The sequence below is a fragment of the Lepidochelys kempii genome, chromosome 25, assembly GCF_965140265.1.
Source record: "Lepidochelys kempii isolate rLepKem1 chromosome 25, rLepKem1.hap2, whole genome shotgun sequence".
Lineage (NCBI taxonomy): Eukaryota > Metazoa > Chordata > Testudines > Cheloniidae > Lepidochelys > Lepidochelys kempii.
In genome coordinates this window covers 7959694-7975409 of record NC_133280.1, presented here as the reverse complement: position 1 = coordinate 7975409, position 15716 = coordinate 7959694, and the positions used below count along the sequence as shown (strand labels likewise).

Below are 15716 nucleotides of genomic sequence, written 5' to 3'. Positions count from 1 at the left end.
AGTCATTACACAAAGTAAAACTATTTCCCCTTGTTTATTTTCCCCCCCCTTCCTCAGACATTCTTGTCAACTGCTGGAAATTGCCCACCTTGATCATCTGTACAAAGGGTTTTCTTCCCCCCCCCCCCCATCCCCCTCTGCTGGTAATAGCTCATCTCAAGTCATCACTCTCCTTACAGTGTGCATATATAAATCTCCTCACTGTATTTTCCACTCAATGCATCCAATAAAGTGAGCTATAGCTCACAAAAGCTTATGCTCAAATAAATTGGTCAGTCTCTAAGGGGCCACAAGTACTCCTTTTCTTTTTGCAAATATTTGTAGTGTTAAGTCAATGTAGGAAGTTGGGTCTTAATTTAGCATTGTACTGTCTCCAGCAGACTAATCTGCAGTCAGTGGGTGCGTTAGATTAGATCACTGGTTCCAAGCTATTTACCACTGTGGGCTACGGCCACATATATTTATTTATATATACACACAAACATTCTACCTGTATGGCCCTGAGGACGTCACATGGGCCACATCTGTGTGCTGATTGGGCTGCAAGTTGAGAACCGCTGGAATAGAGACATAGGCAGAGTGTCCTGCCATCATGGAGAATTCTGTTTGAGATCGTGAGCCAGCCAGCCACCCTGTAACCAACCCATTACCAGTGCTGTTAAATCTGATGGGCAGGTTGCCTCCTGCAATTATTCATTTTCTTATTATGCATTGCTAATGGGGGTGTGTTCACTGCCCATGAACGAAGAGGACAAAGGTAGTATCATATGGCAGAAGCAGGGATAAACACTGATGTGTATTGCTTAATCCTGCAGTGTATTCTAAAGTTTATAAACCTTTGAACACACCTGTTAAGGGAATTTTAGTAACACTACTCATAATTCCAGCCAGAAACAGTATCCTTACACATTAGAAAACATTCTAACCCCACAGAAAATAGTGGTCCTAGCGTGACTGATCACAAGAGATTTTACAGTAGACTAAACAGCTCCAGATGTTCGCCATAAAATTCTACCACCATACCTGCCAATATACAGTTTCAATTCCATGCAAATACTTTAACTTCCAAGGTAAAAGTGTAGTGAGATCTTTAATTGGTGACCTGGAAAGGAAAGACAATTGAGTTTTATTCCATCTCATTTTTGTGTTGTATAAAGGCAGCCAAAGGCTGGGAGAGTTTTCCTGCTTGTTTTGCTACCTTAAATATCAAGTTTGGACTTCATTGCTTTTGCTGAAAGACACTGGGAAGTGTGAGAAGGTGTTTGAGCCTCTAACGAAGATGGCACAAAGATAGTCCTGAGTTAAAATGCTGACTTGGGAACTCAGGAGGCCTGTTTTGATTACAAGCTGACCTTGGACAAGTCAGTTTCCCAAATGTAAAATTGGGATAATTCTTCCATCTTTCGGGGTCCCATGAGCATAAATTCCTAAGTCTGAGGTAGTTTTATTGCAGTGATGGGGGGGGGAGGGGGGAGAGAATCTGTTGGCTCCTAGATAACATTCAAAAATAACACCCGCGTGAAAGAAAAGCTGAAACCTGAATTATTTTAAACTCTCTTCCCTCTCACTTAGATTTCCCTTCCTTGGTACCCAGTATCATAATCACAAGTTGCTGTGCCCCAGAGCCTCTTCCAGAGCAGACAAGACGTGCATTTCTCATAAAACTAAGCAGCAAGCATTTTTTAAAAGCAGAAACTGCCTGGACAGTAGAGTGCTCACTGACACTGCTAAACAGCAAGTTGTTCCTTTTGGCCAATACAGGCCAGGTCAGACTGCACTACACACCACACTGATGAAGATTAGTTTCATGTGAGTGGTGAACAGTTTAACTCAGAAGTGTGATAACATTTAGCACTTGTGCCCTTTTCCATTTGTCAAGTAGTTACTGTTCTGAGTTTAATGGAGCAGATGACAAGGCTCTAGAATAGTTAATATTTGTCCCAAGTATTATTGATGCTGCTGTAAGAGCAGAGTTGCAGGAGTCACATTCAGTTGATTATTTCAAGTTTAAGCTAAGGCCACTGTTTCCATATTACTTCTCTCAGGAAAAACATTTTCTGAAGCAGAGATTTACAATGTAGGAGGTCATTTTCTAGCAGAGCATCTCCTTTCCAAGTCAGGAATGAAGTTAAGAGAAACAAAATACCCCTTCATTTTTACTTTTCCATCTTACTTTATTTCACGTTTTTCTATAAAACTCCTCCATAATTCCACAAATTTAACAAAAAGTTTAAAATTCAGGACAGAAACAATCCTGTAACTTATTACAAACATTATTCTTCTCTCTTTTAATCTTGGGGGCCAGATGAATTTCTTATAGTTGAGTGAAGAACTCATTTCCCAGCACAACCTTTCATATCCTCAAATGACAAGGTATTTAATACCTTGGGTTTCAGGGAGAATACAATTAAAAAAATCTAGAAGCTGAAGTACTTACACACTTTTAGGAGTGCAAACTCATCTCTTTAGTTCTTGATGGCTATTTCATGCCTCATGAAAGCAATACCCATCTGATTTTAATTTATCTTTAAAAGTAAGAACCATTACAAGGTGCACAATGGTTGTGTCTAGTTTTGACACTTCAGAATGTCAACTAGCAAGTGCCAGGCACCTGAAATGATCAAGGAAGCTTCTTTTGAGTATATCAACTGTGCTATAGTGCATGAAAAGCCATCAGTGGCCATTGGACAACATTACATTTGAAATTTACTGAACCAATAATGACACAGGTCTCTGCATGCAGAGAATATGATGGGGCAAGCTCCATAAAGGGAAGTTTAAATGTTTTACCATCAAAATAAGTTAAAGATCTCTGACAAGAACTGGTCCTAGATTGTTGCATCATAGCTCCTTACGAGTTCTGATGCTCCCACCATGGAGAGCAGTATAAGAACTTGTGGCTAAATCATTGCACTTCCATATATTCAGGCTGACTACATCAAAGCCTGTTTTACACTACTATTGTGTCCAATGTTCTTCCTACCTGGCATTCTGTGATCTGGTCACAACCTTTTGTCCATTTCTACAGTAAATGCCAGTAATGAAAGCCTCAAGGCTTAATACAGATCAGACCAAGACAACTGGACAGTGTTCTTGACCCCTATTCTGCCCTTTTATACAAAGACCAAGGGCAAAAGAAAAGCTGTGCCCTGATCTCACATCCACATTACTCAAATCAATTACTCTGAAAGCCTTCAGGTTAATCATTACTTGTACATGCCCTTAATACCAAGCTGAAGGACATTTAGAGTAAACTTGAGTTTTGACCATTTTCCTTGGAAAAATCATTATGGCTAAAACAGTCAGACAATTGCATTATTTTAAACAATGCAAGTTACTATGCATCGTCGTACAGATTTGTAGTGGTAATATCAGTATCAAAATCTCCTTTCTATTTTACAATTATCCACCCAGGCTCTCAAGAGTGACACAAGAACAAACACTTTATCCACAAAGACTTGTACATGGCATGTTCAGAATACCAGCCAGCCTACTAGAGAACCTACAAGTGGAACTTTTCTTAAATGTAACTAAAAGGGGACACAAAGGTTGGGAGGTCCATGATTTAAGCAATTTTTCCTTGTTTGCAGAGTCATTCCTCATGTGGTCCCCAATCCTACCACCACCGCCCCCAAAAAAACTAATGATTTGGTAAAATACCAGCAAAGTACTTGTGAGAAACAAACCAGCAGGCGCACACAACGGAGAACACTATTGTTGGGGGAACATTTCCATTTCAGGTTTCCCAGATTATTATAAACAGTCTAAAAAATTCATATGTAAAATACCTTTTATAAAAAAAAAAGATTCCCCATGAAATAGTAATACTTGTTAAATTTCACAAGTGAAGTAAAAATCCGGGACAAGACGGTGCAGTGGCCACAGGGGGGAGCCCTAGGCACCTCCACATGGCACAGCTATGTTCAGGGACAACCTCAAGACTCTTGCTCCTTGGCCCAGCTGGGGAGCATCATGATAAAGGTTCTGTTTTTAATATGATGGGGAAGTGTTTGTGTGCCTCTCTCTAGTCCTTTGTGCTACAGATCTGGAAACTACTTAGTCCCAAGACCAATACAGTAAGTATGGGTGCTAGGGGTGAAGTTGATTTAGAAATGGGATTTGGGAGCAGGGAAGGAAGTTGATCTCGGGAGAAGAGAGGAGGTGAAAGTCTTAGGGACTTTCCACACAAACAGCTCAGTTAACACTGTTGCTGTTACATGGAGGGGAAGGCCTCACTCATCCCTTGGCTAGAGTCTCTGGAGCAAGGCTATTTGGAGGCTCTGAATACCTGGAGCCATTTTCCATACACCCAAAAACTTTTGGAGTGGGCTTGGACATGTTGCAACATGACAGAATTCACTCCCTCCATCAAAAATAGTCTCAACAAGCACTGACTGTTCTTATAGTTTAAATGTACTCAGTAAGCCCTGAACAGCACAAGGGATCTGCAGAACATTAAAAAGCTAAGTTTGGTGCGACTTCCTTCACTCAGCCATATCCAGTTGCAGAGCTTGAGATAGTACTGTAGTCTCATCCTTTCCTGGTAATCCTCTTAACCTTGCCATAGCACATTCTTGTACACGGTTTCTATCCAGGCTTGGAAATGTCCATCAGGAAAACAAAAACAGATCAGATCACCGTCAGCATGACAGGGGATAGACCTGGCATGAGCTTGACGTTTCTATGAAGACATGTGACAGATGGTACAAACAGACAAAATTAACAGGAATCGGGTCAACATGACCCAACTCAAACAAGCTTATCATTATATTGCCACTTTAATCTATTAGTTGCAACATTTCCATGATAAAGAAAGGGAACATCCAAAACAAGGGACTACAATTTCATATTGAAAAGTGGGACAGCACATGGGAGAAGCTTTAGAATGATCTTTTATACCTCATCCAGCTCCCACATGGAACTTTTAAAGAGGTTTGTTCGTTTGTGCAGGGTTATTCTGAACTGTTGCTTTCCCCACAACTTTCGGCCAGCAGCCCATTTACATCTGGCAAAAGCTTAGAACCTGATTGGAAAAGTGAAAATTATTTCTTTAAAAATAGTGACTTTAGGAAAGAAGAGTTTAATCTATTTCTGAAGACATGACAGGTATTTCCCCCACCTCCATTTGGAAGTTGAACTAGGGTTAGTGTTTGCCATTACCTGCCATCTTTTGAACAGGTGAGAGAAAAACCTGACTTCACTTGTTCCAAGATCTTTTCGTTTTCTAGAGGTGTCCCAGGATTAAAATACTCCCTTATTTTGGTTTTCCCAGAGTATAGCCACTACTATAGGGGCCACTATAGGAAAAATTCATCCTTGAGAACATAGAACAAGAACCAATGACATATTTTGGCAAAGTTATTCAAACACTGAAGAATGAAAGTGAGACAGGTGAGTCCCTTCCAGAGCACAAAACGCTGTGAAGATCGCTGTTCAGCTTTCATACACTAAAAATTGTTCACAAGAGGCCTTTTAACAAACAAACAAGTCAAATCTTATTATTAACCACCCCCCTCCCCTGCCATTACCATTAAAAAAAACATAACAGAAAAAACACACCTTTAAAATCTTAAGACCCAACTAGGCCCTTCTTATACATACAGTACATACATATATATAATATATATATATATATATAAAATATACAGCTTACAGTTTTGTAGTCCTATTACAGTTAAAGCAGACTGAAAGGAGTGAGACTTTGTTTAGGGGCTTGGATCAACAGGAAGTCTCAAAACCCCAGTGGGAGACAGCAGATTCTGGAAACCTCTTCAAAGAGCACAAACTCTGTCTCTCTGAGAAGCTGAAACACAGAATAAGGCCCTGCACTCTGCATATGAAACAATGCCTTCCAGGGATCAGGGACCAGATTACATACAATAAGCTGTTGTACCAAACCGCTCTAGAACTTGCAAATGATCAAAAGCAACAACTATCCACTTCCTCTGCAACAGACCAACAGGACCCTTTGGGAAGCAGTCTCTGTTGCAAGTCACATGGCTAGCTTTGTAAAAGCCAATCTTGCTTACACAGCGCGAACAATTCTTCCCCCAGCTGGGAGAAATCTGACTCAGTTGAGTCTCTCTGCGGGCAAGTCGGGTCCCTGGATCCAGCGAAGAAAGCATTGTCCAAATTCCTTCAGCTCTCAGAGATACCTGAAAATGTATTCTGAAAGACACAATTTCTTGAAGTAAAACCAAACCAAGGTCACACTCTTGTGTAGCTGGGAGCAGCACATCTTTTGCTCTGCTCAGTACCTGTGCCCGAGTGTACGTACGAAGTGAGGGAGGACAGACTCAGCACTACGGGTGCTTGTTTGGAAAAAGTGCAGCAGGCGGTGGGTGCATTCACAGAGCATGGCTGTTCTCTAAGGCAGTGCTTCGGGTGAATTGAGAGAGTAAAAAGGCCTAGTTCCAAGGGTTTATTTCCTGGTACCAAGAGATGGGATTTCTGGTTTCAAAAGCAGCCCGCTTCCAAGGCTAAGCGTCATGTTGCCACTGCTTCCAAATAACTCTGCAGCTTACGGACGGTCGTTTCATCCAAGGAGAAAAGGTCAAAGTCAAAGGTTGTGTTGGTAACGTTGAAATGCCCAGTTTCCTCAATAAGATTTACAATCTGAAGAGAAAGGAGCAAGGATGTTTGTGAGGAGCTCAGATACAGCCATACCTAGTGCACTGGAAGGGGAGGGTCGGTTTAGCCCAATTAAACCCCCTCCCTTACCCTCACAAGAGGGCTTTAAAAGCTATCTCCTGGCAGAGATGGGTGCCCAGCCACAAAAAGGCACTGACAGACCATTTCCCCTTAAATCTGAGGCATTTTAATTATCGGGACGCTCCAAGGAGCCCAAGTTGGGTATGGCTTGAACAAAATACGGGTAGGAAGGGTCCTGTGCACTATATTTCAACCCTTTTTCAATACGAGCACTCAACGCGTATCTGGCTTCTTTCTACACTTTTTTGCTTTAATAAAGAGGGATCACTCACTTGTGGTGAACCATCCATTGCAATGGAAAATTACAGGTGCCACTTGTTAGGATATAGATATTCAGGCCTGTTTGTAAAGGCCTATACGCTAAGAATTTAGGTGTATTCTTATCACTTGGCTAGTTAGAGATATAAAAGAAAGAATCAAAATCACTGTCTGCCAGTGTAAGGTCCTTCTCCTACTGTGACAGTCTGCGGCCCTGTGCTTAGGCTAAGGTCTTTGGCTAAGCCACAGAGGCAGCCATATGCTGGGAAGCAACCGGTCACATCCTCACATTCCAAACTAGTCACATTGAAATAAGGTGCTATTGGGCTGTGAGGAATACAATCCTGTCCTGATAGTGCCTATCGCCTCCAGAGAAAGGGAAGTACCTAGAAGATGTAAAAGGAAACTTAGTTTGATAGCATCCTGTCTGGCAAGAACTCACTTATCAATAGCTGGGATGTGAAATCCTCATTTCTTTGTTGTTCTATCACTGTAGTCCCCATTTCCCTATTGTTTGTCTGTATAATCTCTGTCTGGTTCCGTGATTGCTTCTGTCTGCTGTATAACTAATTTTGCTGGGTGTGAACTAATTAAGGTGGTGGGATATAATTGGTTACATAATCATGTTACAATATGTTAGTATTGGTTAGTTAAATTTCAGGAAAATGATTGGTTATGGTATAGCTAAGCAGAACTCAAGTTTTACTATATAGTCTGCAGTCAGTCAGGAAGTGGGTGGGGGATGTGGGAACAGGGAATGGGGGTGGGGAAATTGGAATCATGTTTTGCTAACGGGGGAAATGGGAACAGGGAATGGGGGTGGGGAAACTGGAATCACATTTGGCTAAGGGCAGGAATGGGAACAGGGACACAGGTGTAAGGCTCTGTGGTGTCAGAGCTGGGAAGGGGGACACTAAGGAAGGAAACTGGAATCATGCTTGCTGGAAGTTCACCCCAATAAACATCGAATTGTTTGCACCTTTGGACTTTGGGTATTGTTGCTCTCTGTTCATGCGAGAAGAACCAGGGAAGTAAGTGGGTGAAGGAATAAGCCCCCTAACACCACTTAAAACACAAAGGGTCTGACTTACACCAGCGATGTGAGAAGATTACCTATGCTACAAGGATATAGGGTGTAATTTAACACAAAACCGACAGACTCTCTACCTGCTGTAGTACATTGCGCTCCCGCAGCGCCATTAGCCGTCTGTGAAGCTCCACCAATTCATCAGTGTAGGCCTGTGAAAGAGAGGGTAAAAAGGAATAAAACAACACATCTGGCATGTTTCCAGTACTGCCAGGGAAGCAAAGCAGTTACTTCCCCAATGAAGATTTTGGGCAGCTGCTTGAGGGCCTTCTGTCACTTTTTTGTTCCCATTCCCCCCCCGGCAAAAAAACCTTCCAGTCCCTCCTCTGTAGTCTAATTCATCAACTCTCATCTGCTTGGAAATTAAACTGACTGAAATCCAGCTGCGTTGGGTCCAGTCAGGTATGTTTCATAGTGCACCACAAGGTGTCTCCCTCCAAACAAATGGCTTGTGAGAAGTGATCTGAACCTTTGAACTTAGAGCACCCCCAATTTCAGGCTGAATGTCTCTTGGTGAACTTCCATGTTAGTGCCCTATGAGCAGTCTGTGCTAAATGCTCACCTGTGCCCCCAAATACAATACCAAGTAGGTGGTCACCTATGATGGGATTCTAGTAATACACTGACACTAGTATGTGTTCATATGAAGCTTCCAACCAAACTGAGGAAGAAACTTTTTGAAATCATTGTTCCCCAGGAAGTTTCACTGATACTACATCCAAGAAACGGGGACATTTACACCCTCACCCACTTCAATTTAAGAATTAGACCAGACTTTCAGGGAAGCCAGCCAAGAGGGCAAATCTCTGTTAGCACACTCTAGTGCAGTGGTTCTCAACCTGCAGCTGAGTCAGCGCACAGCTGTGGCCCATGTGACATCTTTAGGGCCAGAACTAGGGTAGGGCGGGAGGGGCACCCGCAGAGCCAGCGGGGAGAGGGGGGGGGTGTGCGTGCAAAAATGGGACGGCACAGGATCAGGCCCAGCGGCATCAGCAGGAGGCCAGGGTGCTTAGTGTCCCACCTCCAAGCCTCAGGATTGCGGGTCCAGTGACCCTAGCTGGAGCAGGCTCCCCAGCATTAGGACTGCAGAGGCAGGCGGGCAGAGCTATGTGCTGCCAAGATAGGAGACCAGCAGGTGTGGCATGGCATGCAGGGGGCTGGGGCCACAGGGCAAGGGTATAGCAGACTAGGGCCGCAGAGCAAGGGTATAGTTGGTACATGGGGTACAGACTCTAGGTGGGGGAACTGGTGGCTGGGGGCAGTCCCTGGATAGGGGGCTAGATACTGGGACATAGTCCCTGGATGGGGAGATTGATTGCTGGGGGGCAGTCCCTGGGCGGTGGATTGAATGCAGAAGGGGACAGTCCTTGGGGGCAGGGGGCATTCTGCCTTGGCCAGGGCACTGTCTCTGTAGGGCAGGCATGTATGCTAGCCCAGTGTTTTGGGGGGGGGGGAGGGGAGGGGAGGGCAGTCCCAGGATGGTTGGGTGATGGGTGGGGCCTTGCCTGGCTGGGGGGCCATCTGGGAAGGGGTTGGTGGCAGTCCCTGGGTAAGGGGGGCTGGGTGCATGGGGACAGTCCCGCCTTGGCGGGGGGGGGCACACCGCACCAGGCAGGGCTCCCCATCTTTGCAGGCAGGCTCCGCAGCCACGCTATCAGCAACAGTGCAGAAGTGAGGGTGGCAATATACCATGCCAGGCCACCCATACAGTAAATTAATTCATTTTAACAGTTAATGTTTTGTCTTATTTTACTAATTTAAAATGCTCTTGGTAGACATTTGCCTTTATTGAAATGAAAGGCATTGAATCGTATTGCTGTCAGATGACAAATACTCGACCTTTCTTTTTTTTGGTAGATACACAGGTAATACGTGGATTGTGTAGATGCGGCCCACACAACGCACAGAGAGCTGCAGATGCGGCCCACAATGGTAAATAGGTTGAGAACCACTGGTCTAGTGCTTTCAATCAGAGGACAGATTCTTTACCTGTAAAGCTGTCCCAGAGTTATTCATGCATGTACCAGCAAAACTGAGCTCATTTAAGCAATCCTACCAAGGCAAAGAAATCAGTCATGAGATACACCTTACCACAGCACCCTGAAGTTTCACCTGGGGACAAGCATCTCACCCAGAACACTACGCGGACCACTGAAAGTGTGTATTCTGACCCTTCTGCTAGCAAGATCACAAACACACATTGTCTTTAATATTTAAACACTGCCTTTCTTCTGGCTGAATAATATTCAAGCAGAAAAGAAACCGGCTTGCAGTCCAATAGGTAATCCTCATATTGTGATTTTTAGTAGTATGATGTGTGGCTCAGAAATGAAAGTATTAAATGTACATTTGAAGGATTTCTACATAGGAAGAGTTCTCCTACTGAGACCTTTCCGAACAGTGAAGAAATCAGCCATGTTTAGCATTTCAGTAAGTTAAATACTGTGTGTGGTTCAAAAAACTTGATTAAGTTGCCCCAGAGGGGAGAAAGAAGGGGCATCCACCGAGATAAATAAAGCTCTCAATTAGGTGTGCAAGGCTCTGAGCAATCAGAGCGTGAAACAATAATCAAACTGCCATTCTAACATTCTGGCAAAGATCAAACAGCTGTAAACTGCCTTGTCACCTGTGGCCACAATGCTCCTCAAAGAGAAGACAAAGACCAAAGTAAGAGAGAACTAATCTAAGAGGCAACACTGGAAAGGATGTGGGGTTCATTTCTTAAACACTTATAACATTTCTATCACCTCATTTTGAGTCAGTACTTCTAGCATCAGTATTTCAGGGTTCAAGCCTTTAATGGGCCAAAATTGTTTCAATGTGGGGGGCAAGTACTCCTTCTGAGCTCTTGTTTTCATGGAGAAATGTCCTCCTGTATCCCACAATACTATGCTATGCCTACCCTAAGCAAAAGTACCTTGTCATATGTTCCCTTCTTCAGGATCTTTTCTGGCTTGTTGCAAGGTTCTGGACTCTTTCTTCCAGAGGCCTGAGAGGAAAACAAATAGTGGGTTGTGACCAAAAATAATTGAGGCAGAGCAGAACTGTAATGGTTTGGCTGCCAATGGAAGGAAATCCTCTGGCTGACATGGGCAGTGAAGTAGATGAGCTGTGGAGAGAGCTGCCTTCGGCAGTCCACAGCACCAAGGACAGAACCATGATGTAGGGATTGAAGGCAGAGAGGGGAAAAGTTTCTCTGTCACTAAATATTGATAAAAGGCTTGAAACACTTGCTGGCTTGATTGACTTGGGCAAAGGGAATGATCACAACCTCAGCAGCTCTGCAACGCAGAGCGACAGCTCTTATTTTTCACAGTGCTGGATAAAGAAGTGAACTGTATAGTACGAAAAAGTTACGCTTACAATTAAAAAGTCCTTTACGAATGGCACTCCTGGCACCTGCAAGCAGAGGCAAACTGATTCACACTGCTAACCAGCTATGGAGAAGCCTGCCAGGAAAAGATGGCAGTCATGGCCTAGTAGGTCAGTAGGCCATTCCCTAGGAGTAGCACTGAATTGTTCCCTACAGGGTATGTCTAGCATTTTGCCCATTTTTCACTGGCTTGTGATTGGGCTTCCATCCTTGACAATCCACAATTCAAAAGATCTCACTTAGAAAACTGTTTCTGATGTTTAGGATGCACTTTCCACTTATTAGTTTAACAACATTATTTCTAATGGACCTCCCAAAAAATTCTTTTCCATCTTGGTGTTTCTGCCCTGCAGCTAATTGTAAGCACTCTTTAGTCATCATCTAATCTCTGTTTAAGAACATAAGAACAGCCGTACTGGGTCAGACCAAAGGTCCATCTAGCCCAGTATACTGTCTTCCGACATTGGCCAATGCTAGGTGCCCCAGAAGGAATGAACAGAACTGGTAATCATCAAGTAATGCATCCCCCATCGCTCAATCCCAGCTTCTGGCAAACAGAGGCTAGGGACACCATCCCTGCCCATCCTGGCTAATAGCCATTGTTGGACCCATCCTCCATGAATTTATCTAGTTCTTTTTTGAACCCTCTTATAGTCTTGGCCTTCACAACATCCTCTGGCAAAGAGTTCCACAGGTTGAGTGTACATTGTGTGAAGAAATACTTCCGTTTGTTTTAAACCTGCTGCCTATTAATTTCATTTGGTGACCCCTACTCCTTGTGTTATGAGGAGTAAATAACACTTCCTTATTTATCAGAGGGGTAGCTGTGTTAGTCTGTATCCACAAAAACAACAAATAAATGTGTTAGTCTTTAAGGTGCCACCAGACTTCCTTGTTTACTTTCTCCACACTAGTCATGATTTGCTAGACCTCTATAATATCCCTCCTTCGTCATCTCTTCCAAGCTGAAAAGTCCCAGTCTTATTACTCTCTCCTCATATGGAAGCTGTTCCATACTCCTATCATTTCTGTTGCCCTTTTCTGTACCTTTTCCAATTCCAATATATCTTTTTTGAGATGGGCAACCACATCTGCACACAATATTCAAGATGTGGGCATACCATGGATTTATATAGAGGCAATATGATTTTTTCTGTCTTATTATCTATCTTTCCTAATGATTCCCAACATTCTGTTTGCTTTTTTGACTGCCGCTGCACATTGAGTGGATGTTTTCAGAGAACTCTCCAAAAGGACTCCAAGATCTTTTTCGAGTGGTAATAGTTAATTTAGACCCCATCATTTTATATGTATAGTTGGGATTAGGTTTTCCAATGTGCATTACTTTGCATTTATCAATATTGAATTTCATCTGCCATTTTGTTCTCTAGGCACCCAGTTTTGAGAGATCCTTTTGTAGCTCTTCGCAGTCTGCCTGGAACTTAACTATCTTGAGTAATTTTGTATCGTCTGCAAATTTTGCCACCTCACTGTTTACCCCTTTTTCCAGATCATTTATAAATATGTTAAATAGGACTGGGCCCAGTTCAGACCCCTGGGGGACACCACTGTTTACCTCTCTCCATTCTGAAAACTGACCATTTATTCCTACCCTTTGTTTCCTGAGGGGAACATTAAACAATTGTTTAATGAGGGGACGGAGAGATTTACTTATAATATATAAATTAATCTGTTCTTTTCTGAATTCCATCCAATTTGTTGCCCTTTTGCTGGCAAGATGCTAAGACCTGCATGCAATATGCTATGGTCTTATCATTGCTGCAATGAGACAAGTTGCAACCCAAAATTCTGACATCTCTGGCTGGCAACTCACATTAACGGTTGTACCTAATTTGCTCTCCATCACCACACAGTTCTCTTGGTATCACTGAGTTCTAAAGAGCCATATTTCACTGTGTTAAAGAGATACTGTACAACAAATCATTTCTGACTCAAAAAATCAATTACAATTAACTTCAGATTACTGTAATTGAAAGATACTAGAGTAAAAGTTATTCCTATTTTTCAATTTGCTTACTTTGTATGTAGTCAGTTTGCCTTGGGGAGAACACAAAATTAAGAAGTCAGAAAATGTGAATGTCAAACCAGGGAAATTTGCAGGGAGTCTCACAAGTAGGTAGGTATAGCACCTGGAATTTTGAACTCTGAAATTGACTAGATGTCAAGTTGATAGTGTCCTCTCCCCACCCGCAATTAACATGAGCTCTTCAAGGGCCTAGTCCTGCAGTTCCTTCTACAGGCAAAGCTTCCAGGGTGTTCAGTCTTGCCTGTTTAGGAGATGCAGATCCAAGCCAAAGCCAATAAAGGAGCATTGTGTCGACACCCACGTTGCAAGTACCTTATTATTAGTTGGGGGAAGTTTCTGACTGGGAGGGGGTTCTCGACTTGCCAGGCAGGAGTCCGCACTGTTGTCACTGTCACTGTCGCTAAGACTCAATCTGAGAAGCAAGTAGCATAGAATTACCATCACCAGTTAGTAGGAAACTGCTATTTAGTGATAAGAGAAATACATGGATCAAAAATCATCTTTTTGTAGTTGAGGTTGCAGTTCTGTTTTGGTCAACCTGCGGTTCCAATACAGCACATTTCAATCCAATTCAGAATGAAGAATATATTCCAAATGATGACATGCTACTGCAATTGTTCCCATACAGAAGCTCAATGTTTTGCAATGCTGTAGGTACTGTACACAAGTAGCACTAAACATTTACAAGGAATGAGGAAAACCACAAAATTTCCACTGAAGGCTCATTCTCAGTGTATAAACATGCAAAAGCACCACAACTTCAACTGTATTTAAATATAGGTTGACCATCAATGACAGACCCTGAAAAAGCTCCACACTCCTTTTCAGTCACTATGATATAAACAGAAGCTAATCAAAGTAGTATATTTTTGTGGTGGATAGAGGGCCCATTGAAAACCTACAGGTGCTGCCTGGGCTAAATCAAGGGTTCTCCAACTGGGGGTTGGGACCCTTCAGGGGGTTGCAAGGTTATTACACAGGGGGTTGTGAGCTGTCAGCCTGCACCCCAAACCCCGCTTTGCCTCCAGCATTTATAATGGCATTAAATATATAAAAAAGTGTTTTTAATTTGGGGGGGGGGGGCGGAGGTCGCACTCAGAGCTTGCTATGTGAAAAGGGGCACCAGTACAAAAGTTTGAGAACCACTGGGCTAAATGCATGAGATTCCAGATCTTGGCTACAGCAGCATACCCTCAGGGGAGATGGACAAAATCCAACTATTTCCATTGACTAAAGCAGGAAACTACTTTTGGCCAAGTCCTGCAGGAGCACAGTCTAATCAGCAGCAGGAATGAGAATTACTTCTGGGCTGAGTACTGGTAACCTGAGGTAAGGAGATTACACAGCCAGCCAGCCTTGCCATTTCTCTATTCTATCCAGATCAAACTCATTCAGTGGAAAGAGACGAATTTTATATTCAATTACGGTTCCTGAGTCATGGTTTGAGTGTTGATTACTGCTTCCAGTCCACAGCAGAGCTCCCACCATGGTCACAGGCTAGAATATGGTGTTAAATAACCAAGTTTCAGAGAAGATTTTCAAAGCCACCTAAGGAAGTTAGGAGTACAAATCCCATTGAAAGTCAATGGGTTTGTGCTTCTAAAGCCTTTATGCTCTTCCTTCGTTAGTGACAGTTTATCATCTGGTATATTTAGGGTGTAAGTCCCACTCAGGCCACAGACTCTCTTTTCTGTGTTTCTACAACATCTAGCACATGGAACCCCAATCCTGGTTGCGTGTTACCATAAATAAATATTTACTGCTGCTACTACTAATAGTAGTTCATTACCTTAAGTCACATCCAGCACCACTCCATGGAAAATTATGTTTCCTTTGGGGATCTTTACTATTTCTACTCCATCTCTTCTTTTCTCTGTACCCACCCCCCACCCCCTTTATCCCTTCTGCATTTTCTTCTCTGCAGCATCTACAAGTTCCCAATGCCACCCGCAATGCCCACAGGCTTCACTCTACCTCTACTGCATCCCCTCCACTAAAACGATCAGCAATTAAATAGTCCATGCTGACCTTTAAAATATCATTAGGCTTTGGAACCTGAAGAACTCCTCTGTGTGGCTCGAAAGCTTGTCTTTCACCCACAGAAGTTGGTCCAATCAAAGATATAACCTCATCAACCTTGTTTCTCTAATATCCTGGGACCAACATAGCTACACCACTACCACAAATATTAGGCCTTAGTATCAACACTCCAGCGAGATTAAAGTGGAAGGAGAGAGAGG

At 43.0% G+C, this 15716-nt stretch overlaps 1 protein-coding gene across 2 annotated transcripts in view; it reads right to left on the bottom strand.

Moving 5' to 3' along the window:
* Positions 1 to 1123: 1123 nt before the first annotated feature.
* Positions 1124 to 15716, bottom strand: part of MLLT1 (MLLT1 super elongation complex subunit) — a 59146-nt gene continuing 44553 nt past the window's right edge. For both annotated transcript variants that reach the window (XM_073323692.1, XM_073323691.1), the window contains exons 9-12: positions 13789 to 13888; positions 10974 to 11045; positions 8137 to 8208; positions 1124 to 6615 (exon numbers count right to left, since the gene is read on the bottom strand). In XM_073323692.1, coding sequence (XP_073179793.1) covers positions 6487 to 6615; positions 8137 to 8208; positions 10974 to 11045; positions 13789 to 13888 — 373 coding nt within the window. In that variant the 3' untranslated portion in view covers positions 1124 to 6486. The remainder of the gene's footprint in view (positions 6616 to 8136; positions 8209 to 10973; positions 11046 to 13788; positions 13889 to 15716) is intronic.